The following is a 25929-nucleotide window of genomic DNA, read 5'->3' on the forward strand; positions in this document are numbered from 1 at the left end:
TGGTTTCAATGACGTTTAATACAAACTCTCCTGTTTCTGATTGTCCCTCTCTCTGGAGGCATCCAGGACAGGGTGACCAGTGTAGTGTGTGGACATTCACTCCCCTCCCCCCAACAGCAAGGGTCATAGAGGGTCACAGAGGATCGAGCTGCGGCATAAATAGATGCCTCTGCCATCTCCCGGCAGGTTTTCTAAGTCACCGTCTCCAGGGTATGCTGGGCTTTCATGGCAAGAACCATGGAGGAAGGGGGCGTCAGCAGTCCTGGTGTCAGGGTGAGGGTGTGAGTCTGATTCAGGCCTCTGCATCTACCCCGAAGCAGGAAAACTCTGAGTCATGGATTCTTATCCCTGGAGTCTCTCTGGGCAGCTCAGGTAAGCCGCTGCACTGCTCAAGTCTCGGCCCATGGAGGAAGCAGAGGAAGGAAACACAGTTTTTCAGGAAGACAGCTTGGGGAGGACACGTGTCTGCAAAGCAGTGGACAGCATCTCCAGAGGCTGGGGCCAGAGCACCATGGAGAGCCCAGCCCAGGAGATCTGCTCCACCTGTGGCCTGTGCGCCCAATCTCTCCGACTGCTGGCTCCAAGAACAACGGGAAGTCAAGAGCCTGGAGGCTGGACCAGGTTCCTAGGAACTGTGGGCAGTGGTTGTCGGTGAAAAAGAAAGGTCCGAGGTGGCCGGGCCTGGACAATTAGGGATCGACGAAGGAGACAGCAATGTAGCGGGTGCCTTTGGTGGTGGGGAGGCCCTCGTGGTAGTGCGTGAGCCGCCCGGGGTGCATGAGGGTCCAACCTTTCCGTGGGGCACGGACGGAGCAGTCGTAGCGCAGGAACCGGCAGCCCCCGCCCTGGGAAACAGGAAGCATCAGTTCCCCAACAGGAAGCACCGTCTCCCCAGCAAGAAGCTGAGCCTTCCCCCACTGTCCCCTTATTCTCCATCTGAGTGGCCACAACCCCAGCGGCCCTCAGCACAGCCTGCCTGGGGATGCCTGGTGGAGTGAGAGCCATAGCTGCCCATAAGCTGCCTAGCACAGAGACTCAGCAAAGCCCAATTTATCAATTGCACTGGCCTTGGGGTCAAGGAACCCTGGGCAAATGTCGGCTCCATCAGTTACTAACTTTGTGACCAACCTGAGCCACAGTCTCCCCATCTGCAAAATGTGGAAGAAACTGCACAGGCTTGTGAGAATTAAGTGAGATGATTCAACTAAGGGTGTAGCTAAGGCAGGGTTTCTCCACCTTGGGACAACTGACATTTGGGGCCAGATAATTCTTTGCCTGGGGGGCTGCCTTGGGCATTCCTGATCTCTATGTACTAGATGCCAGTACCACCTCCATAGCTGGGAAATTAAAAACACTCCCAGGCACTGCCAGTGCCTGGTATATCACACGCCCTCAGAGAAGTCTAGCTGTTTTCATAAGCATCCTTTATGGTGCCCAGTCCAAGGCTGGGTCTAAAAAAAAAAAAAACCCTTAAAAGATGGTAGCTTTGCAAGGAGAAACATATCTCTGAGTACAACAGCAGTAAACAACCAACCCCACCTGAGTAAGTTATACAATCATGCATCAAAAAAGGAGGAAGAAGGGGTGGGTAGTAAAACAGTTATATAATTACAAAAGGAACAAAAAAACTATAAAAGCAAACCCTTCCCACAGTGTCACGCCTGGCGCCTCTCTCGTCTCATGAGAGCGCCCGCGTGCCCTTCATGTGTGTGTACTTAGTAAAGTTTCTACCTGCTTCTCGGGGAGGGGGGGTTGTAGCTTAAGGAGTGGGGAATGAATATGGCCCTCTTGCTGATTGCACCTAGAGGCCTCACGTGGGACCCTGAGGACCCCAGAACTGCTCCTTCCCCACCCTCATGTCCCCTCAGCTCTCTCCTCCAGCCACCAACCCGCAACCCCCACCCCCAGATCAACACCTTCTCTGCCACTCTGAAAGCAGCCTCTCACACAAAATTCTTACTACTAAGAGCTATTGTTCCTTGAGTACTTCCTTTAGGTCTGTGTAAGCAATTAACTGGAGTGTCTTATTTAATTCTCCCAATTTTGTGATGGGCACTCGAATTATTCCCAACTTATATACAAGGAAACAGACAGGGCTGGGAAGGGGGAGGCCAGGCCCCAGATCCAGGCATCGTGGCCCCAGATGTCCTCATGCCCAGCTCTGCTGCCTCTACAGTCCTCCCTCCTGCCAGATCATGCCCTGAAACCCCCTCTTCCAGGAAGCCCTCCCTGCAGGCCTGGGGCCCCTGCTCGTGTTCTGCACTGGCATACCCTGGGCCCCTCTGCCTCAACCACCCGAGGCTGCTAGCCAGCCAGGCCTCCCTGCCTGCCCCCTGCTCACCTCGTAATCCACCCCCACTCGGTTCAGGGCGATGTTGATGGTGAAGGTAGAGGCGTCGTGGTGCGGCATCAGTGAGGGCTGCTCATCAGGCTTGTAGCGGACAACAAAGGCCAGGTCGAACTGGGCCTGTGCCGCAGAAGGGGGACCGCGTTAAGCAACAGAAGCCGCCAAAGGCCAGGTGCAAAGGTTGGGGGCAGCAGGGTGTGCAGATGGGCCCCTCATCTCATCTGCTGGGGCATCAGCTCCCTCAGGGCTGTGTCCTCCAGGGCCTCCAGCAGTGCCCAGGATGGAGAAGGTTCTCAACAAAAGTGTGGGGCGAGAAAGATGGAGGGCCAGAGGAAGACAGGATGGATGGATGGAAGGAAGGAAGGCAGGAAAGAGGGAAGGAGGGAAGGAAGGAGGGAAGGAGGGAAAGAAGGAAGGAGGGAAGGGAAGGGAAGGAGGAATTTAATCTCACAACCCTTTTTGGCAAGTTACTTAGATTGGCAACTCCTAAGGGCAGGGTCCAGGCACACCTAGAAAAGGTGTCTGGAGAAAACTGCATGGATTGAGAAAGTGACTTGAGGGAGGGAGAAAGTCAAAGAGGCCATCAACAGATACACGAGAGATGGAGCTAGAGAGAAACTGAGGGAGGCAGTGGGCATGGCGGCCAGCTAACAGAGAGACATGTTTGCTGGCTGGATTAGGGGCCACTAAGGCAGGATTGAAAGACAAGGAGGAAGGATTCAAAAGACAGGGTGAGCTCGGAGTCTAGCAGAAGAGTGGCCTTCCTCACCCAAGACTCTTCCTGAGGCCCTGCTGGATGGGGGAGACCTCCTTCCTGCCTGAGGACCAAGCTGGGAAGGCTTCACTGCACCCCTCAACCAGCCAATCCCACCCCACCCTCCTCCCGGCTGCAAGCCCAGGCCGGCCCACCCGGGTGTAGTAGCCGGGGTACAGCTTCTCTGTCACGGGGGCGATGTACTCCAGCAGGAACTTATGCCACTCCCGCTCAAAGTTGATCTGGTTCATGTGGATGTCGATCGTCGGCACGTTCTCATAGCCACCCTGGATGCGGTTGTCCTGGAAGCGACCAGGGAGGGTGTGGCAGGCAGAACTCTAAGTTTCCTGCCCCCTGGGGTACCCAGCCCATACACTCCCCTCCCCTGGACAGTGGGCAAGGCCTGTGAATTTGACGAGTTACATTATAGGGCCAGAGCAAGGGATTCTGCAGATGGAATTAAGGATCCTAACAGTCGACTTTAAGTTCAGCAAAAGGGAGATTATCCTGGGGGAGAGGCCTGACCTCTTCAGATGAGCCCTTGAAAGGAAGGGCTCTCTCCTGCTGGCCTGGAAGAGGGAAGTCACTGTGGGTTCTATAGCTGCAAGGAAACGAATTCTGCTGACAAGCACGTGACCTTGGAAGAGGACCCCAAGCTTCAGCTAAGGCTCCAACCCTGGCTGACACCTCAGCTGCCATCTGGGGAGACCCTAGCAGAGGACCCAGTAAGCTGTGCTGGATTCCTTCTCCACAGGAACTGAGATAGTAAAGGAGTGTTGTTTTAACTTGCTAAGCTGGAGGCAACTCGTTACACAGTACTGAAAATTAATGCAGAAGGGCAGTGGTCAGCCCAGGCACCAGAGTCTGGGGACTGGTGTGGTCACTGGGGCACAAACGTTAGCCAGACCCCAGAACGAATGGGCTAGCCCAGGTCCTGGGCTCTGGGGATCAGCTCAGCCACCAAAGCAGATGGATTAGGCAGATTCACCAGAAGCACAGGTTAGCCCAGCTCCCGGGGCACAGGGCAGCTTGATCTCCGAGGCCCATAGGCCCAGGGTCTCCAAGGCCTTTAAAATGGAACTTTTCCAATACGATTACAGCTATGGAATCCCTACTTCAGAGCACAGCCTCTCACATCTGCCTCCCTGCTCCGGGGTCTGATGAACGGGGACCTCTTAGGCTTCCTAACTCCCCCCACCCATGCAAGCCTGGGGAAAGAAACTAAAGCATTCTAATAAGCAAGCAGGGGCTGAAAACCCAGCAACCCCAGGTGAAGGCAGCTCTGTGTCACGCAGCGGCGATGGCAGCTTTGGGACCAACAGTCTGTCTCCAATGTCCTCGTTTCCCTCCGCTCCTAACTGCCCATAGGCACCCCGGCCTGCATCCCCATCTGAAGGTGGTGGAGGGGCGGCCTCCCCTCCTTGTCCCCAGGGCCCACCTTGTTGTCACCCAGAGACCACTGGCCGTAGTGCTCCATCTCCTCCACCAGCTCGTCGCAGGCCACGTCTGTGAAGATGGGGAACCAGTAGACGTCCGGGCAAGGCTGCAGTGGACAGAGCTCAGTCGGGGGGTGGGGCACAGAGACCACCACTGCCACTGCCCTCAGCGCTCTACAGACCCGCTGTGCGGCCCTCGAGGTGACCCACGCCCCCAGCCCCCACCCCGGCCCGTAGCCCTCGTGGTAGCCCCACGGAGCAGGGGCTCGGTTGACACTGGACAGGCCGAGCGAGCCGCTGAAGGCAGAAGGAAGCAGAAGCTCCAGGAAGGACCTTCTCGGAAGAGACCGAAGAGCTGCCCCCAGCGCCAGAGCCGGGACAGGAATGTGCACCTCGAGGGAGCGCAGCCCTCAGAGAAACGTCCCCTCCTGGTCCTGGCCCACACGTGAGACCACATTTGGAAACTCTTCCCTCCCTCCTGCCTGAACCAGGGAAGAGGCCCCGGCCGGAAAGTGCCACCCCACTGTCCATTTCCTTCACCTCAAGTGCTGCCGAGCAGACAGAATGGCGCCTCCTCTCCCCCCCCGACCCCCTGCTTCCCAGCGGGCGTGGGGTGTGAAGGTGGCTGTGAACCAGTCGCTTTGTTCCCGGCCAGCCAGCCCCTACCGTCTCTACCAGCTTCCCAGCCAGGGCCTTGGTGTAGTTCTCATGGATGTACTTCTCCTTCCAGTCCTGTGGGGAGGGGGAGGCGCTGGGGTCACCACCAGAGGAACTCTGTGGAGCCCATGAGTGTGCGTGCCTGTGGCCTGGACCTGTGCCTGGTGGGCACGCGTGTGGGCGCAGGGACAGGGTGTACCCACAGAGCTGGTGTCTGCGTGCGCACATCCACCCCAGCTCCCAGTGGCCAGGAATGCTGTCACAGCCGCCACCTACTCTGACCCTCACCACACCCTCAGAGGCGAGGCGGGCCTGGAGGACACCCATTGTACAGCTGAGAAAACCGAGGCCTGGAAGGGGCAGCGCTGCGTCTGCTCTCCACTGGGTGGCGCTGCCTCCCCCTCCTCTCCCCTCCCAAATCCTCCCCTAGGGAGGCCGGCAGGGGGGTCCCAGCCACTGTTAGGCCCTGAGAGCGCCTGGCCTCCCTGCCCCAGCCGGGCCCTCACCTCGGGGTTGCTGAACACTTCCCAGAGGTCATTGTGGAGGTGTGTGGTCTGGTAGCTGTCCAGGGAGAGGAGGTGGCCGAAGGTGCGCCGGTTGGTGAGGAACAGGAACACATCCTGGAGAGAGCAGACCCAATGGGCACGATCCCTCCCCGCCCCCCACGTCCCAGAGCGGGCGGGGGGCATCAGTGCAGCCTCTGGGCCCACCGGATTTGAGTTCACGAGATCAGGGACCAAAGTGGGTCACCCCCACATCCCCAGCGCCCAGGCCAAGCCTGGCTCCTTCGGTGGACGGAGCGAGGACCGAAGGGATGAATGCAGAAGAGAAAAGAGTGGTAGACTGACCCCGATGTTTGACCCACAGGGGAAAACATTATGCTGACACTTTAAAAAAATAAAAAAGTTACCAAAAAATATAGGATGGGGCTCAGGAACAGGTGAGGGTGTCTCTAGGCACATTTCGTGGATGATAGGTGGGAAGTTTCTCTTTAGGCCACAAGGGTTGGCCCCCCTGCCCGGTGCCCTGCGGGCCCCCACCAGGCCCTGGCAGCACCCCCAGAATCTCGGGAGCTCCCGGACCTGTGGTGACCAGTCAGAGCTGGAGGCCCACCCCCCCCATTCTCGGGGCCATCCATGAGCCCCCAGCCCAGGGCTGACCTGCTGCCGGACGTTGGCGCAGAAGGCCATGTCAGGGTCTAGCCTGCTGTGGTGGAACAGGTCTGTCTGCCGCAGCTCAGCCCGCAGGGCACTGCCCTTGATCAGGTAGATGTTTGAGATATAGGGAACGTTCCAGACACCACTGAGAGAGAGAGAGATGGAGGGGGTCACCAGCTGGGAAGTCTGGGGCTGGGGGGCAGTGGTGAGGTCAGGGGGAACCTCACAGGCTGGTGCTGATTTGAGCCTCCCACCCTGGGCACATGAGCCTGGGATAACCATCGGGAAGTCCCTCTGGGTATCTGCTGTCTCTCTGGCTTCACGTTCAGCAGGAATGTGAGGGCACAAGGACAGGACGCTGGAGAGGGAGGTGCCGCGAGCCCAGGAGGACAGACAAGGATGCCCCCACCCCGACACTCACACGCGCCGTCCCTGCACAATGTCCACGTAGTCCTCCGAGCGGGCGTAGTAGCCGTCGGCACTCAGCGCCCCCCAGAAGTTTGACCACAGCCTCCCGTGACGGGTCATCAAGGGGGCGATGATGTTCCTGAGGAGGGAGGCAGCTCAGCGGGAAGCCCCCTGCCCACTAGGGGACAGGGGAAGACATAAGCAAGGGAGGATGGGGTGCGGGGTGCCCTGCAACCTGCACACAGTGAACCCCAGGACTCACTGGGGCGGGACAGGGTCCCAGACTTGTCTAGGACCTGCTCCCTCCCACGGGGCAGCCAGGGACGGATGGGGAGGGTCTCAGTCTGGGAGTGGGGAAGGGTGAGGAACCCCCTAAGCCAACAAGGGGGTGGGCTCCATTCTCCATCAGAACTCGGAGCTGCCAGGCTGAAGCCAGGGGCCCAACAGCCCAGGGCAATAGCTCTGGAAGCAAGGAGGAAGAGAAAGGCCAGGGAGGGGGCTCCCACCCCCAGACCCAGGTCTGCTGCACAGAGCAGCACCAGGCTGGGAGCTCCTGCTCTGAGGGTCCACCCGTCTGCCCGCCCACCCGGGGCCCTCGCACAGCCTCACTTGTTCTGCTCAATCAGCAGCCGCAGGGTGTCAGGCTCGGTCAAGGCCACCTCGGCATCCATGCTGAAGTAGTAGGTGCAGCTACGGTCCTGCCGGCACAAGTCTCTGCAGGGCAGAGGGCAGCGGGCTGGGCTCCGGGGCCATCTCCCAGCCCAGGTCTCCAGAGCTGCACTGCGCCAGCCTCCGCGCCCTCACCCACATCGGTGATCAAATCCTGGCCTCACCCCATCCCAGCCAAGGGCCAAGGGGACGGGGGATGCCAGCCCTGCTTGGACAGGGACCGGCAGCCCCTCCCGACTCCAGGACCCAGACCCTCAAGACGAAGGCCCAGAGCCTGGCAACTGCACCCATGAGTCCTGAAAACCCTGGAACTGGGGAGACAGACCCACCGAGCAGGTTCCTGCACCGCAGGAGAAGGGTGGGTCTGAAGGGTAAACTGGTATTGTCCCTCCAGAGAACAATTTGGTAACTTGTACCAAAAGCCTTAAGAATCTGTGTCCTTTCTGTTTATCTGGTCTAGAGCTCAGCAAACTATGGTTTGCTAAGGATGTTTCTTACATGTTTAAATAGTTGAAAAATCGTAAGAACATGAAAAATACATGCAATTCAAATCCCAGTTCTGTAAATAAAATTTTATCAGAACACAGCTCTGTTTATTCATTTATGTATTATCTGCAGCTGCTTTCACCCTACAAAGGCAGAGCTGAGTATCTATGCCAGAGCTTGCAAAGCTAAAATTATCTACCGTCTAGTATAGCAAAAATTTGCCAACCTCAGATCTGGACTCATTCTACCTACCTATGGTGAACACAAATTATTTAGGGTTTTGCTTTGTTTTGTTTTAAATAAATAGAAGAAACTGAAGACTGTTTCTCTAATTGTCAGCATTTGTCAACTTCAGTCCCTCCAGGGCTTCCTCTTTCCCCATTTGCCTCCTGAGCCACCTGCCCAGGACCCCCCAGGCTGCAAGGACAGAAACTAATTTCCTATTTGACAGGTGGGAACACTGGAGCCCTGAGAGGGGCAGGAACTGGCTGGAGGCCTCGCCAGCCCTCGTGCCCCAGCCCGGTGCTCCTCACCCCATGCCCCTCTGCCCACCCATCAGATCCCCCAATCCCCGACTCACGCGCCCATGTTCCTGGCATCGGCGTTTGCCGCCCGCACCTCGGGCCCCACCAGCTTCATGGACTGGTACTCGCTGCCGTGCTCTGCCAGGAACTGCTCCACCTGTGCCTTGTGGTGCTGCTCCTGAGGGCAGGTGGGAGGTTGGGGAGGGGTAGGAGGGCAGAGGCCCCACCCCGGGGCCACACCTGCTACTGCCAGGCTCCCCCTGCAGCCCCAGCCATCTGCTTTCCCGTCTCTGGATCTCTGCCTGTGCCAGACCCTCCCCCTGCAGTGCCTCACCCAACTGGGCCAAGTCCTAGCCATTCTCTAACCATCCTCCCCTGACCAGGCCGGGACCCCAGTCCTCTAAAGAGCCTTTGTCAACACAACAGCACCCACCGTTTCCCAGGCCCCACTTCCAGAGATGCAAATCTGCTGGTCTGGGGTACAGCCCAGTGATGTGCTTTGTTACGAAACACTCCAGGAGATCTCTGGACTACGTTGTGTAAAACAGCCCACACCCAGGGCCCCGTGCATGGGGAGGTGGAAAGAGCAGGGTGTTTAGAACCAAACCCAGGGTTTGCAGCCAACCCCAGCTCTGCTATGAAAGCCATGTGCCTTTGAACAAGTCACTTCATCTGTCTCGGTCTCAGTTTCCTCATTTCCTTATTTTCTCAGGGCTGCTGTAGATTCATCGAGTCAGGCATGTCCCTAGCGCAGTGTTACACGGGTGCTCATGGGCTGCCCCGTGACTATGCCCTTTCTCAACGCAAAGTCACAATTCACACATGTGCTGGGGACGTCCCTGAGGATGCCGTGAGCCCCCCAAGGCAGGGCAGACACCCCTTCTGTTTCCACGTGGCACACTGCACAGCTGAATGAATGAAGGTGACGAGAGCTGAGCTGAGCCTGGGACCATGGTGCCTGGGGATGGGACGTCCAGCTTGTCAGGGCTGAGATGTCTCAGAAGGGGGTGGGGAATGTGTGAGTTATGGATTGAATCGTGTCCCCCTAAAAGAGATGCTGAAGTCCTAATCCCCAGCACCTCAGAACGTGACCTTATATGGAAACAGAGTCATTACAGATGGAATCAGGCAAGTTAAATAGGTCATTCTGCAGCAGGGTGAGCCTTTCACCCAATATGACTGGTGTCCTTACAGGAAGAAGAAATTTGGACACAGATAGACAGCAAAAAGGGAGAACGCCAGAGAGCCACCGCCAGAAGCCAGGGGCGAGACCCGGAGCAGCCTGTCCCTCGGTCTGCAGAGGCAGTGTGGCCCACCGACACCTGGTTTTAGCCTTTGGCCTCCCGAACTGTGAGCCAATACATTTCTGTTGTTTTAAGGGACCCAGTTTGTGTCCCTTTGTTACAGTGGACCCAAGAATCTAAGATGGGAAGACTCCAGAGGGGGCAGCCAAGAAGGCCTCCCAGAAGACAAGGAGCCAGGAAGAACGGGTAGGATTTGGAGTGGACTTGGCATCACAGGTAGGGGACCTGGCAGAAGCAAAAGCCAAGAGGGACTCTGTCCGGCTAGGAGGGAGGGAGCTAGGGATGCTGAATCCAGGCCTTCTCCCCGAAACCTGATTCCTGAGAAGGTGCTCAAGGAATGAAAACCAACGTAACCATCCCCAGGTCAAATTGGGAAGGATTAATTGGGCAGAAAGAGAAGTGATGATAATGATGACAATGGAAAGTGCCTACTATGTACTTTCCACGCGCCAGGCACTCCTCACTGTGCGTCACGCGTCAATTCGTTTAATCCTCATGGAAATTCTATGTGTTTGGCACTATTATTAATCCCCATTTTATAGATGAAAGAGCTGAAGCACAGAGAGGTTAAGTAACATGCCCAGAGCCACACAGCCAACAAAAGCAGTGGGGTCGGGATTCGAACCCAGCCATGGCAGCCCCACTGGGTGTCAGCCACTCACGTGGTTGTGAATGAAAAGCCGCATCTGTTTCCGGGGGTAGTGGAGGCGCAGGAGCCGCTGGAAGAAGAGGGACAGGAACGGTGTGGGCTGCTCGATGAAGACGCCGACCAGGACAGTGGGTAGAGCTTCCTCCTGCATGGGGGAGGGGAGCAGAGAGTCCAGCAATGTCCACTTACAGCACCTGGCCCTGAGCCCCAGGGCGGCCTGAGGGAGCCAGAGGCACAAGCACCTGGGCCATCTGCACCTCTGCTTGCAGGTGGGCAGAGGCAGGGCCCGGCAAAGAAGCAGCAGAAGGATGCCCCGGGGAGAGGAAGCAGCATGAGCCTGGGCTCGGGGTGAGGATCAGGCACATGCAAGGAACAGGGGGCTGCAGGAAAGCAGAAGAAACTGGAACCGAGGCATTTGGGGGAAGCTGGAGCCAGGTGGAGTCTGAGAGGGCTTCCAGGAGGTGGTGCCTGGGTGAGGAGGGGATAATCCCAGGGAGAGGGCAAGCCCTTTTTCTCCCCTCAGAACCTGCCATCCTCCCCCATCCAGAGGACAGAACCCCCAGGTGTCCCTCAGGCCTCGGGGCCCGGCCGGCAGCCTTACCCCAATGCCCTTGAGGCTGCGTAGACCCTCGTCACACACGGTGCAGCCGGTCTCGAAGGTCCAGAAGCGCGGGATGTAGTTGCCCAGGTAGTTCAGCTGCAGCTGTTGGGGAGACGTGGGGTCTGAGAGGGGCTGGGCCAATCCCACCCACTGCCAGGCCTGTTGGGCCCACCAAGTCACAGCTCCCTGGTCCCTGGTGGGTCCACCCAAACCAGCCCTCTCCCACTCCTAAGGGGGGCAGGACCATGATTTTATTTTCAGTGGGTCTTGGAGAGAATGTTCCAGCCCCTGGAGATCACCAAAGCTGCCCTGAGGGAAAGCAGATGGAGAAGTCTATGTTTTATGTTTGTTCATCTTTGGATCTCCCAGGAGCTTGTTAAAGTGCAGATTCCTGAGCTTCTTTGGAAATTCCAATTCAGCAGATCTTGGGTGGTGTCAGGAAACCTGCCTTTTTAACGAGCTTACCCCACCCCCCACGAGATTCTGACCCAGGTGGTTGGGACCACTCGGGGAGAAAGCTGCAGTGGGCCGTGTGTCCTGCAGGGTCCAGCTCCATTCCCAGCCATGGTGAGCACCAGCCTGCAGCTCCAGGAGGGCCGGGGCCAGTCTATCCCTATTCCCTGGTGCAAACATTCATAAAGGTTTGCTGAATGAATATTCGAGACTGCCTGGTGGCAGAATGAGGAAGGCTCGGGGCAGCCCAGCCCAGGCCAGGCCAGACAGGCAGCAGCCACCTCCTGTGTGTCCTGCCATCCAGCAGGGATGGATGGGGTGTCACTGGCCACCACAGTGGGGAAAGGCACCACGTTGAGCGCGGATATGGGATCAGAGGAAGCGAGCTCACAGCAGGGCCCAGGCGGGTGGTCCCAGACCCAAGGAGAGGCTGTGGGGTGACAGTGACAGCAGCACTGGGGTTCTGACGCCCTCCTAGAACCCCACCCCCTCCAAGAATGAGGCCCCTCCCTACCTTGGTGGGCCCATTGCCGTGAATCAGGACGGGGAGGGTGTCGTAGGCCAGGTTCCGTGCTCTCACGTGGCCCATCTCGAACTTGAGCACAACCTCATCTGGGGGTCAGAGAGCACGCCCCGGGCAGCATTAGGCTGAGAGGCCCAAGCGGGGCCTGGGTCCCAGCTCAACCCCAGCAATCGGGGTGAGGCCTTGGGCAAGCCAGTTCACTTCTCTGAGCCTCAGTTTCCCCATCTGTAAAATGGGGATAATCGCTTTTGGTGGGGTGGGTGCAGGTCACCGTCTAGGACTCAGATCACACCAAGCACGCGGTGAGCCCTGAACCCAGGCAGCCCCACTACTCATCGTGATTATGTATCAGAGCTGGAAGCTGGGGGTGGGGAGCCAAGACCCAGGACCTTCCAGCTACAGCCACAGCTCAGAGACGCCCCAGGCCAAGCACAGGGCGCCACACTGACGATTAGCCCAGGGAGGCCAGGGTGGATGGGGGTCTGCAACGGTCAGTTCTGTCAGTTCTACCTGTCAATCTGGTGAGGCTCTGTGCCCTGTTGTTTGCTCAAACACTAGTCCAGGTGTTGCTGTGAAACTATTTTGTACATGTGATTAACATCCACGATCAGCTAAATAAAGGAGGTTACCCTCGATAATGTGGGAGGCCTCATCCAATCGGTTGAAGGCCTTACCAGCAAAAACTGAGGTTTCCTGGAGAAAACAAATTCTGCCTGAAGACTGAAATGTCAACTCGCGCCCAAGTTGCCAGCCTGCTTGATGGCTTTCAGACTTGCCAGTCCTGCACTCCGACCCCACTGCTCAGCATATCAGTAGCTGCCTTGTCTGACAGTGACCACATGAAAAGGGCCTTCTCTTCTCAGAGGCCTTGCTGAAGACGGAGGGAGGGAGGCCTTTTGTGGTGGGTGATCACGTGAGGAGAGCCCCACTGTGCAAGCTCCTGGCCAGTCCAAGAGGTGAGCAGGACCCAGCTTCTCAGCCCAGGGTATACAAACCCCCAGAAACCACAAAGCATGTGAGGTTTCTGCATCTTCCTGGGAGAGGAGCCAGAGTCCACACACCCTACAGAATCACCAGTCAGTGATTGGGTCCCACTTCCCTTTTCTAAAGATGGGAAAACTGAGGCCGGGTGTTGGGGTAGGGGGTGGGGTGGGAGACTTGCCCGCAGACCCAGCAAAGTCATCAAATCTTGGCCAGGCCCAAGGGTATCTGTGGCTTCAAGGACCAAGCAGTCTCTCTGCTTCCCAAATTGTCCACTGACTCCCTGCCAGCTCAGTCCCCAGCCCTAGCCCAGGAAACCTCGAGGTGGGAGGGCAGGGGAAGGAGCAGGAGCAGGCTCCCCCATAAGGACCCGGGATGCAGGCAGGAGGTGGAGTACCCACTGTGCCCATCGCCCAGCAACTCCCAGGCTGAGCGGCCGCCTCCCCTGCCTGGGCTTTACGGCCTGAACACTTGGGCCTCCTTTCCAGCAGACAGACCTGCTCCACCCCAGGACATCCAGGTGGTCTCTGGGAACCTGGGGGTCGGGCAGGCCACCTCCCAGCACCATGACCAGAGAAGGACCAGTCTGGTTTTCCCCTTTGGGCTCAGGCCCTGCCTCACCCTCTCCGCTCCTCACTGATCTCAGGATCCAACTCCTCAGTCTGCCTCCCACCCCTCCCTGTGGGGGCTGCTCACCCAAGGCTCCATCCAGGTTCTGGAAGATACGGCAACGGTGGTCCAGGGTGATATTGATGTGTTTCTGCAGGAAAGAAGACACCAGGCTGTAGCAGGGACAGGCCCTGGGAGGAAGATGGGGCTCTATCACCTCAGTACAGGGAACCCGACCCCACATCTACCACTTCCTCTCCCCACACCTGCTCTGTCCTGACACATCAGGGCAGCCGGGCACCCTGAGGATGCCAGCCACTGGCCAAGTCCCTGGTATCTACTGGTCTAGTGGCGCAGAGAACCAGGAACTCTCAGAACCAGAAGGAATCTAAGGAAATCACTGGTCCAACTACAATGACAACCACCACAATTACAAACACTTGCTTTACTATGTGCCAAGCACTGTTCTATTTCACTTAATTCGCACAACATCCCTTCAAGAAAGTACTATCGTTATTCCTATTTCACAGATGGGAAAACCAAGGCATAGAGAGGTTAGGTAACTTTGCCCAAAGTTACAAAGCTAGAAGGTGGCCAAGCTGGGATTTGAACTCAGGCAGCCTGGCCTGGAAGTCTCTATTCTTAACCACTGGGCAACATGCTCTTTTCAAGTTTCAACCGTCTCGTGGAGTCCTAGGCCAGGGCAAGGCAGGGCAGGTAGCACTCTAGGCTCCAGCTCCCATCCCAAACAGAACAGCTCCACTTTGATGTTTTAGACCCTGGGCTTCTGCAAATGATATCAATAGAGGCAAAGGGGGAGGAGGAGGAAGGACTGGCTTAACAAAAAGATTGTAATTTGCCCTGCACAAGCCCAACTGCTTCAGTTTATGGATGATAAAAGCTGAGGCCCAGAGAGGGAAGTGACTTACCCGAGGTCACACAGCACAGCAAGGGAAAGAAGAAAATGAGCAGGGCAGGATTCAGGAATCCAGAGCCTCAAGGGTCTTGCTGGGTCTGGGTTGCACTGGCCTGGCTCTGCCCCCCCTGCTCCCCTTGATGACCCCTGCCCCGGACCTGCTCTGAGGCCTGGCCTCTGGGACCCAGTCAGCCAATGTCTCATCAGCCCCCCCAGGGACCAGTCTCAGACAGGGTGGGGGAGGGTCCATTCCTTTCATCACAGTCGCCACTACCTGACATGAGAGGGTACATTCCTTGTGTCCCCCATTCAGTCCAGCAGAGACCCCAATTATCTTGTTCATTGCCATATCCCCCACAACTGACACTGTGTCTGACACAGCAGGTTCTCAATAAATATCTGCTGAATAAGCGAGTGAATCAATGAATGGGTGTCAATGCCCAATCCAGGGGTGCAGGTCCCAGGAAGGCTGCATCCAGGGAACCCTGGCTCCCTTTTTCTCAGCCCCTCCCACGCCTCTTACCCTCTTCTCCGGGTCTAAGAAGATCTTGGTGTAAAAGAGCTGGTCGCTGTCACTGTCCTGGCCCTCCCATTCGGCCACTAGTTTGCTGAGGTTGGGGGCATAACCGATGAAGCCTGGGGGGTTGTGGGGAACACGCAGAAACAGACAGCTTGCAGGCCAGGGGCCTCCTCCTAGCCTCCCCTGTCATCCACCCCCCACTCCTTCACCCATAAACCCTGCCTCATCCCAGAGGTCCTCCTGGATTGAGGGGAGGTGGTGTCTGCAGGCTGGAAACAGGCCTGCCTGTTAACAGCACTCACTGAAGATTTCCCACTGACTCCAGAAAAAAAGATCAGTGGTGCCCACTAATCTGTACCACTCCGGCCATCAGCACGGGGCTGGGTGCCACACAGATGGTGAGTGAACGAAACAGACCAGGAGCCCCTGGAGAGCACAGCCCCTTTCATAAGTTATCTGGGAAAACTTGGCCCAGAGAGAACCACAGGCTTGGCCAAGATCATACACTGGGGGCTGAGCCCTGACGAAGTAGGAGAAACCCACAAGGACTCTCTGGCTAGAGGCAGACTGGTGAGAGGAGAAAAGGAGAGAAAGGGGAGAAGGTGGGCTGCTACCACGGTAAGGCCCATCCCAAGAACACCCCTACTTCTGGGGCCAGCCCAGGCCACGTGGACTGTGCCAACTCTCAACCAGCAGAGAAACTTGGCTGCAGGATCTGCTCCCCGTTCCGAGGCTGGACAGAGGCCTGGGGATTTAATTCCCCGTGCAAGGGATTCCTCTGGCTGCAGGGTGGGGAAGGGGCTGAAAGGCATGAGGGTGGAGGCTGGCGGAGCAGGAGGGAGAGGATGCTGACCCAGACAAGACGGTGGCAGCGGTGTGGACATAGAGGGCAGATTCAAGCCATCTTTAGGAAGAGGGAGGGATGTGTTTCACCCAAGGACTGGAGTTGGAGGAGGGCCAGAGAGGGACAGAAGTGACTCCTTGGGCTTTGCCCAATGTAGCTGGGTGGTTGCTAAATGAGTCGGGGAAGACTGCAGGGAGAGCAGGTGTAGGGCTTTAAAAAACCAGGAGCTCTAATCAGGACATTGTGCGTCTGACACCAGTGAGACCGTTCATGGAAGATGCTGAGCAAGGAAGATGTCCATAATTGCAGTGCAGGGACCCCCTGCAGCCCTACCCAGGCCCCCCAGTCTGCACCCAGGTCTCGTACCTCCAGAGCCCAGGAACCTCTTGCCGTTAGAAACTGCCGGGTACTTCACCTCCAGCCTGCGGTCAGGGTAGATAAGCTCCTCGGCCGAGAAGACCACCTGGCTCCTGGCCTGCCGGAACTTCTTCAGGAGCTCCCGGGGCCCCGATGCAAACAATACGTCATAGCTGCGGCCAGAGTGGGAAGAAGAAGGAGTGGGGCAGAGGTGAGGAGGGATAGAGGTGAGGGGATGGGCAGGCGGGGACCAGGGATCGAGGCCCTCCACAAACCCCCCTCTGCTCCACATCGCTGGCCCCGCCTGCCATGTGTCCACCCCCCATCCTGAGCAGAGAGACAGCCCCCCTAACCCATGCCTCTCCTACCCCCAAACCCCAAAGCCTGGCTCACGCCTCTGGGCAGGTCCCCACTCTCATCTTTCCACCAAGAATGGGATGGGCTACCTCAGTGGGACTTACCCTGGGGTTTATGGCCCCTCAAACTGGAGGCAACCTCTAGTTAGTTTGATCCCCCTTCGACCCCAATGTCCTGGCAAGGCCTCATTTTAGAATATTTTTTACATTTCTCTGCTGAGGGGTCCAGCCAGGAAGCCCCTGGCCCACCTACCTGTCTGTGAAGAGAATGACCAGGTTTTCCTTGTCTGAGTGTTTCTCCAGAGCTCTCTTCAGCAGCCGAACCTTCTGGCCCCCGCCTGCTGCCACCTCCTTCTCCCCACCATTCCAGTCCTCGCCCAGGCCAAGTGCCTGCAGAGAAAGGCCCCTTAACACAGGCTGTTGGCAAAGAATTCCTCTCCTACCCGGGAAAGAGAACATCTTCACTGCTCTTTGTCCAGCACCTCTTGTGGGCAGCCAATTCAGCACCCGGCAGTCGGCCTAGTGGCACGGTCCCTGGGCCTTCAGTACATGTCGTGGTGACCGTTCCGCAAGGCGGAGCGTCGAGTGGCGCCTATGACTCCTGCCTAAAAGGAATTTGTTTCTTGCTGCTGTTTCTTATATGTTTCTTATGTTGTTTCTTATATGTTTCTTATATTCATACTGCCTCTTTTTCTCATTTGGTGTGTTTTGGGCTCTGTGGTGGTGAAATGCTCCCACACCTAGCTACATGAATAAGCCAGTGGCTTACCCTGCATTAGCTTTAGCGTAGTGAAAATGCCTGCTCCTTTCTTAGAAGACAATAGGTCACCCTTTCTGCTCAAAAACCCCCTTCCCAAGCTTTGAAAGAGTTAGCTAGAAGAAATAAGTAGCTTTGAAAGAGTTACTTAGAAGAAACAAAACTCTAAAACATGAACACAAAAAAATAGTTATAGGCTGCTTGGTACTCAATAATAGGAACTGTTACGGCTGTGCCGAAACACTGTGTCTTGCTACGCTTCAAGGAGTCTGTCCCTGCTAGCCCATTGATCATTGTGTAAGAATAAATAATGTCTGAAATTTAGCCAAACTATTCTAGTATTGCATGCCTAAATGCTAGTGCGTATGTTACAGAAAATTATAAAAATAAAGCTCTGATGCTCTGCTTGGTCGGAGATTTCATCTTCGTACCCGGACACAACAAGGTGTCTGTCTCGTTTTTTCGCGGACTCCAGCCCCCCTATCAGGACCCTGACCGTTGCTGAGGGTTAGACCAGCCCTCGGCAACCTCTGCCCCTCCCCTATGTGGAAACCCTTCTAGAGTGCAGGTGCGGCGGATGGTCATGTGACCTTACCCAGCCAATCAGAATGCCCCAAACACCCCACAGCTATATATTTGAGCATGTGACCACACACAGCCTATCAGAGTCTTCCCTGGGACTGTTCTGTTAAAACTAAAGGAAGTCTGCCTTGTTCTGCTGGAGTTGCAAGCCAGGGCATGGGAGCCTGTGGCTGGTGGTCATCTTGCCACCAGGCCAAGAGAGCATGTCTGCAAATGAAAACAAACAAGGCCTAGAGATGGAAAGACAAAGCCCTCACCAAGTTGCTTGAAATCCTGGATGCAGCTGTGCCTGAAGCAACCCTTTGCTTCAACCCTCATTCATGTGAGCTAATACATTCTCTGTCACGCTCAGGGCCAGTAGATCGCAAGTTTCACGTGGGCAGTGGCGTGGTCTGTCTTGCCCATCACTCCATCCCTAGCACCTAACGTGGTGCCTGACCCATGGAGGCCATGGCACACTCAGCTGAACAGAGGAATGTTTCTTTGCAGGGCTCAGCCCCCAGGACTGCACACAGGGGACCCCAGGGAGACTCAGACCATGTCCATCCCAAAATCACCAGTGGAGGGGGTATGGGGTGGGAGACTGTGAGAATGCTGATTCCCAGGCCCCACCCTCCAAACTAGCCCTGTGGAGAGTAACATTTGCACACCGCTATGTAGCTCCCCAGCCTCACCTGTCCCCACACTCTCCCTTTCGCTCACTCCCCTACACTTGACTCACGCTCTGTCCCCTCTTCTTTTTCCTAACAAACTAATCTTCATCCTTCAGGCTTCCAGAGCCTTCCGCATGGCCCCAACTCTGTCTGTGGGGCCCTGGCAGTTTGGGAAGGGAGGACACCAGCTCCTGAATTCACCCACTGCCCTCTAGCTGTGTCTGCCTCACCCAGGGAGCTCCGAACCTGGATCTTGTAGTTGAAGAACTGGGCTGAGCGTCTGAAGCGTCGGAACCCCTCCGTCTCCTTGGTGGCCACTGTGAGGACGAGGAGGTTGTCTGGGGACAGAGAAGGGCAAGGTCAACAGGAATGGAGGAAGAGGGAAGGTGACAGTAAGGTGTGAGTCACTGTTCCCAGTGACCTGTGGAATCCTGGTAGGACATGTCTTCCCATCCACCCACTACAGCCCCAGGTAGGAAGAGACAGCCCTCAGGTCACTCAGCTGGTTACGACAGAGCTTGGACACAACCTGGGACTCTGGGGCTCCCCCCAGGGCTCCTTCCACTTGGTAAGTGACCAACATGACAGGAAGCCCCCAGAGGAGAGGAGCCTGCCCCTTGCATTGTGGGACTGAGCCTCTCTGGCCTTAGGGGGCTCAGGCCTCTCATGGGGGGCAGAGGGGAGGATGTGCTCTGCATTCTGAACACCAGGAGGAACTCTCTGTCCAGTGGATGTCAGCCCAGGGATGGTGGACACACAGCGCAGATGCCACCGCTCTCCACGCCTGCAGCCAGGACAGACTTCCCCAGTCTTTCTTGGTGAGCCTCACACGGCCTTGGGATCTCCCAGCATAGTGCTTCTGGCTGGGACAACCGATTAGAGCTGGCTCAGGGTGGAAACCAACTGGTGATCCCCCCATTGGCCCACCCCTGACCTCTGGCCAGAGCAGCTTGCACTATCTTTTTAATGAGGAACCTTCCTTGGGCTTTGTATTGTGGCTGCACCTCTGCAATGGAACCTGCTGGAATCAACTCCCCAGATGGTATCTCTGGTTTGGGGGTGCTGGGGAAGCTCCTCCCAGACCACATTTTTGAGGCTGTGTTCTCTGAGAAGTGAGGGCTCTGGAGCTGGCCTGTCTGGTTAGAACCCCAGCTCTGCTTCTTACCAGCTGTGTGACCCTGGGCAAGTCCTTGACCTCTCTGAGACTCAGTACCCCCTTATACATGGGAATAGTAATGTCTACCTGCCAGGGCTCCTGGACTGATTAAATGAGATCAGGCCTGTAGAATCTTCACTGGAGCCCCCAGCACATGCTAAGAGCTATTCCTGGTGCTGACTAGGGAGAGTCAAATGCCTGGCCCTGGCATTCAAGGCCCTTCCTGACCCGATCTGATGACTTACTCACCCCCTCCACTGTGCAGGATCTCCTCCAGCCGGTGGGTGGTGGAGTAAAGGGGGTTGCCTTGCTGGGCTCCTCCTCTCTTACCACAACTCCCTCTCCCTGCCATTCTCTTCAGGTCTCAGAGCCAGTGACAAAGACACCCTTTCCCCACCACCACCTCCATGAAGCCTTCTTGGATTTTTTCTGCCCTCTCTGTCCTCCTTGAGCCTCAGAGACAGGATCCCACTCTGCAGTGCTCACCTTTATTTTGCTGTGTGAGCCTGAGCTCCCTGGGCATCCAGGACTTACACTTTTCTGTGCAAACACACACACCAAGTGGGCCAGGCCAGCGGCAAGCCAGTAAGGCCCTTCTCCATCCCACCCCAGGAAGACTGGGCTAAGAGAACAAAGGGGTCCAGCCAGCAGAGCCTGCTGAGCTGAGGGAATGGGCCCTGCAGATGCTGGCTCTGCAGCAAGGGACTGGTGCCAGGTCGTGGAGCAGGAATCCAGAGGAACAGGTCAATTACCAGAGCAGGAAGGGGTTGCTTCACCAGGCATGTACAGAGAGGACAGACTGACCCCCCGGGCCCAAGCAGGGAGGTACCGCTCACACCTGGGGAAGGCTCCCCCCAACTCCAGCCAGGATGAATAAGCCTCCCCCAGGAGAAGAGAGTCAGAGCCACGAGCTGAGGCCCAATAGCAGGGGCTGCCGGGGACAGGAAGAGTGTCACATTTCAGGGATGGAAAAAGCCAGAGGGAACGTGTGTGATTCTGGATTCCCAGGTCAGTGTGTCTCAAGGCTCCTTTCTCAAGTTCCAGCTTCTGAATAACATTAGCAACAATGGCTTTGCTGAGAGCTTTCTGGATGCCAGATGCTGCTCCAAGCCCTTCAGATACACTGAGTGAGTCTCCACGTGATGGTTAGGAACCAGGGGTTCAGGGCTAGCGAGTAACCTGCCGGAGGAAGCAAGGAAGTGGCAGCACATCAGAGTTAGGGTGCAAGAAGCCTGGACCCAGGTCCCCCTCCCTTAACCCCACCCAGGCCTGGGATGGCGGCCAGGCTGTCCATTAAAAGGCCCTGTTTCTCTATTTTCTAAGGCAATTGTCAAGCTGCCAGGATGGGAGGGCCCAGGCCACAAACCAGACCCTCCCCAAACACCCACCTTCCTCCCACTCAGCCTGTCCCCTGCTCTGTTTCCACATGGAAGGGGCCTTAAATCCTGGGTTCCCTGGGCCACGCAGCATCTGCCTCCCTGGCAGAGGACATCACAAGATCGCCAGCCCCAAGGGTCCCAAACCCACCTGCACGTCAACTTTACCAAGGGAGGCTGTGGAATCCAGACCCCTGGGTCCCAGGGCTAGAATTGTGGGGTGGACCAGGATTCTGGATTTTTCCTTTTTCATTTCCCAGATGATTTCTGATAATGGCCACATCTGGGAACCCCTGGGAACCAGTCCAACCCCCTGAGCCTCTGACTCCAAGTCCAAGGGCCTGGGAGGTGTTCACAGCAGAACTCCAGGCAGGCCCCTCCACAAGGGACCCTGGCATCACTTCTCAACACCCTATGAAAACTGCCTCAGAAAACCCAGCCAGCTGCACCCCGCTCCAGCCTGCACTCCATTCCCTTGTTCCATCAGCAAAACTCGCCCCTCCCCTAAAGGGGCCCCCAATTCACCTCTTCTAGGAAGCCCTCCTTAGTCTCATCTTTTTTCTGGTGTGCACTGCAGGCCAAAGGAGCAATGTGGGAAGAGCATTCTAGTTAGAGCTGCCATTCACTGAGCTGGCGCCCAGGCACTGCGTGAAGCTGCTACCCTCATTATCGTACTTAATATTTAAAGCAACTCCTTGAGGAAGTGATATTTTTATCCACCTTCTACAGGTGAGGAAACTGAGGCACAGAAAGGCTGATTAACCTGCCTGAGGTCACAGAACCTCAGGATGAGAAGGGAATGTGTTGGAATTCCAGTGCTCTTAACCTCACCATCTCCTCTGAGTCTAACATCCTGGAATGCCGCATCCTCTTGACCGCAGCCTGACTCCAGCATTTCTAGCAGCTTTCTCTCAGGGACCCCCCCATGGGGCGCTCAGCTCCCCTCATGGCTCAGGTCTTTTTCGGACTCACCAGCAGGCCCAGCCAGAGCTCTGGGCAGCCCACAGAGTGTCAACGTGGAGGATTCGGTTTCCAAATGCCGAAGTCCCGCCTGCCCACGGTCTATCAGGTCCAGCCAGCCTGCCTTGGGCTGAGGCCAGGGCCCACGTTGGGCCTGGTGTCCAGGACATCTGGCCCTCCCAGCCTGCTGCCCAAAGTCCATGGTGCTTTCCCCAGATGGCATGAACCTGCGCTCCAGGTCAGCAGAGCTCAATCAGGCAGCAGAATGCAGTGGCAAAGGGATGGCTGGGCAAGTTTCTTAGCCTCCCCATGCCTCAGTCTCTTTGTCTGTAAAATGGGACTCACGAGGGTATGACAACACCAGCCACCAGAGACTCATGATGATTAAATGAGCCAATGTACATGGATGCTGGCACCGAGCCTAGCATGGGAGCCGCGTGGGCTGGTTACAGGGAACCTCCCCCAAGAGGAGCCGAGCAGGGGTGTGCCCTGCCCCGGGTTCAGGGACAGAGTACAAGGTTGATGTGCAGAGCCTTACAAGGGGACTGGGGGAGGAGGCTCCTGGGAGAACAGGAGTCAGCCGGAGACCCAGCGGGCCGCCTGCTCCCTCGGGTCCTGAGGACGCGCCCAGGCGGGGGAGTGGACGGTCAGCGTGCAGCCTGGCACGCTCTGCTTGGTTCTCAGGACACACCCAGTCTTCTCTCTGGGAACGTGGGAGTCAAGTCCCATCACCCGGGCTTGAGTGAACGGGCTCTGGCAGAATGGCAGGAGATGGGGATTCCCAGCGCCCACTCATTCCTGCCACCTCAGTCTCCTCAGGGCCCCCTCAACCCCACCCCTGGGATGTTTCCGTTTCCTGCTGTGGAACAGCATGACCTGGAACTCCGGGGCTTCTGATCTCGGCAGCTGTCAGGTTCCAGCTGCTCCTTCCCTCCCCGTGGCCAAACCAAGGCCCACTGGGAAAGGCAGGAGCCAGCGACAGGGCAGGAGCCAGTGGCTCCATTAGAAGCTTCTACAAAAGGGAGAAGGGACCACTGGGCATCTTGACTCTCAGCTCCATGGGTATTTGCCTAGTTGGATGTTGCATTCTTCTGTCTCCCACATTGGTCTGGGAGACCGTTAGGACAGGAACAGCATCTCTTCCCTCAGACGCGGGGCTCCCTGAGAGCAGATGGCTGTGTCTCCCCCATTGGTCTGGGAGGCCACTGAGGTCAGGAGCTCTGAGTCCTCCCTCAGATTTGGGAGCTCCCCCAAAGTAAAAACTATCCATCTTTCTATCTCTGCACCAACTCTGCAGGCATACGTTAGAGTGGGTGGGCAAGCTGCCAAGAGCCCCCCAAGTCACTCTTGCCTCCAAGACTCCATAGTAAACCCCCTTCCCTACACTGGGGTGGGGGGTGGGGGGTGAGACAGACAAAGTACCATCCCTGAGCCTGCCCCAGTTGAATACCTCCAGCAACTGCCCTGTCCTGGCCACCTGGGCTGGACTGGGGTTCCCGGCCCAGCCAGGGGAGGGAGGAGCTGGCCTCTCTGGGAACTGCCGGCATGCCCTCTTCCTGATACCAGTTAGTAGGTGGCTCAGGCACAGCCTGCAGGAGAAAACCATCATCCCTCTCTGTCCTCCTGTCTAGTTGGCCAAGAGTCCCACCTCAGCTGTGTTTGGGGGTGGGGGCTTGGCAGGCTTCCCCAGACACGTCTCCAGGCAACAGCCCCCTGACCAGAGGCAGGGGCTGGCAGGAATGAGCAGCAGGTCTGAGTTCCAGCCCATGGTGCCAACCAGCCGTGGCAACCCAAGAATTGGTTCTTAACTTCTTGGATCTCTGTTTCCCTATTTATGAAATGGAACGAAGGGTTCCTTACTTACCAAATGGGGTAAGGGACAAAGACCTTGACTTGAGGGCAGCCTGACACTACAGCCCACCTGGGGACCCGCTGCCTCTTGTCCATCACCGAGTGCCCAACATCTGCTAGGCGCTTTGCCTGAATTCTCTCAGTGACGCCTGAGTCCTGCCCTCGGCCAACAGGCGCACCCTACAGGGGCTGCCTGCATCTCCGCTGCCCCCTCCCGTGTTGTCCGCTGGGGGTCAGGACACTTGAAGCCCTGTGGTCCACTCGGTCCCTCCCTGCCTCACCTCTCTGGGCTCTGAGATGGGTGGCTCAGCACAAATCTAGTTTCTCTCCCAGGACAGTGTCGGATACAGGGGTCACAGCGGCAGAAGCAGGGGGAAGAAAGCCCCAGAAAGAAAAGGCTCAGACTCCTGGCTCCCAGCTGGGGACTGGGTCAGACTGCTAGCCCTTTGCTGGACACACACCAGGAGCCTGGCCCCACACTCAGCAGGGCCCTCACTGGACTCTGATCTGTCCTACTGCCCTGCTGAGAAATTCCAGGAAGCTGGCAGCACTGCTGCTGGAAGAGAAAATGTCCTTTGCAGAGGGCCTCCCTGGGCCAGACAATGAACTGAACCCCCACCGACAGGCCACATCCTACGAAATTCCCGTCACAGCTCTAGGAGTGATGCATCACCGCCCCATTTTGCAGGCAGGAACACCAAGCCTCCTGGGTATTTGTGCCCACTGGCTTTGCCACTGGGAGCCGTGTGCCTTGGACACAACCTGGCACAAAGGAAGTACTCAAGAAATGGTGGTTTCCACCCCTTCCATTGCCCAAGGGTCATGGAGTCTGGTTCCTTCTGCTATACCAGCTCCTCGCCCCACTCCAGGCTCCCCTGTTCTCCAGACCATGGAAGCGGGGAGGACGCGAGACCAAAAGGAGCAGGGAACCATGGAGGATGTGGCCAGTCTGGCTCCCTTTGGCCCTGGCTATCCTGGGCCCTCCGTGGGGCTCTGCTAAGCTCAGCAGGCAGCCCTGCAATAGGGGGGCCCACTCTGAAATCCAATCTGCCTCAGTGAAGTAGAAGGGACCCTAGACCAGGAGTCCAGTGGGCCTCGGACCTGCTCCTCCCCAGGCTGGACAGCTCTGGGCAGTCACTTCCCCTCTGTGGGCTTTGGTTTCCTAAGTGTGAAGTGGAGAGAGTGGTACCTGCCTGGAGGGGGCTGAGGGCGCCAAAGAGAACACGGGAGAAAGTGAGAAGTACCTGGCACACCTGCACTACCCTCTTCACCCCCCCACCACCCCAAGGGCGGCCCCCTCCATCCCCACGGCTGTGACACCCAGGGGCTCTGAGCCGGACTTTGGAACCGGACACACCTGGGTGTGAATCCTGGTTCAAGGCGCACAAGTTGTGTGATGCTGGGCAAGTGCATCACCTCTGCAGCCTCAGCCTCGGTTTGTCCGGCTGGAAAATGGGGATAACAGAAGGACGCCCGTCCTGGAGGCTTTGTGAGGCTGGAGAGTCACCCACAGGAAGTGTTCCCTAAACAGCAGCCCTTGCTCTTGTCCTTAGGATGGGTGTTCTTATCTGACCCTCTCCTGTCCTCCGTCACCCTCCTCTCTCTGCTGCACGAATGTGCGAACCCCAGCCGCCAGAGGGGAAGAGATCTGTCGGTGTCCCCAGCGCGTGAGTGGCCAGTGGCCGGAAGCCAGCCCCCCTCCCCAGCCCACCCTCCCATACAGGCCGGTCCTCACCCAGGCAGTCCCCGCACCGCCCGCCCCGCGCCCTCACCCTCCGGCTTGGCGTCGCCCTTCACTTCGGCCAGGAGCAGCCAGCCCAGCGGGGCCAGGAGCAGCAGGGGCCGCATGGTCGGGGGTCTGCGGGCGCTGGGCCCGCCCGGCGTGGCTCGAACGGTGGAAAGTTCGCGACGGGCCGGCGGTCCCGCTGCCACGCACTGGGCCCGCCCCGGGGGCGGTGCCGCGCCGCCCGCTCCTCCCCGGCCGCCGCCCGGGGGAAGGGTTTTCCCGCAGATGTGTCGGGCCTCTCGCGCCTCTGGCCCGGC

General features: G+C 57.3%; 1 protein-coding gene across 1 annotated transcript; it reads right to left on the bottom strand.

The window, feature by feature from the left end:
- PLOD1 (procollagen-lysine,2-oxoglutarate 5-dioxygenase 1) lies at positions 1 to 25829 on the bottom strand. The gene is made up of 19 exons (XM_037828502.1): positions 25659 to 25829; positions 18790 to 18881; positions 16805 to 16941; positions 16205 to 16368; positions 14998 to 15110; positions 13646 to 13709; positions 11960 to 12057; positions 10993 to 11094; positions 10405 to 10536; positions 8495 to 8616; positions 7369 to 7473; positions 6773 to 6898; positions 6355 to 6496; positions 5701 to 5814; positions 5204 to 5269; positions 4540 to 4644; positions 3257 to 3403; positions 2342 to 2467; positions 1 to 845 (listed from the first exon to the last, which is right to left on the bottom strand). Exons 1-19 carry the CDS (start codon positions 25732 to 25734, stop codon positions 690 to 692), a joined length of 2187 nt encoding a protein of 728 aa, XP_037684430.1. The 5' UTR covers positions 25735 to 25829; the 3' UTR covers positions 1 to 689.
- Between the last annotated feature and the right edge of the window lie 100 nt (positions 25830 to 25929).

Source organism: Choloepus didactylus, chromosome 2 (genome assembly GCF_015220235.1).
Source record: "Choloepus didactylus isolate mChoDid1 chromosome 2, mChoDid1.pri, whole genome shotgun sequence".
Classification (NCBI taxonomy): domain Eukaryota; kingdom Metazoa; phylum Chordata; class Mammalia; order Pilosa; family Megalonychidae; genus Choloepus; species Choloepus didactylus.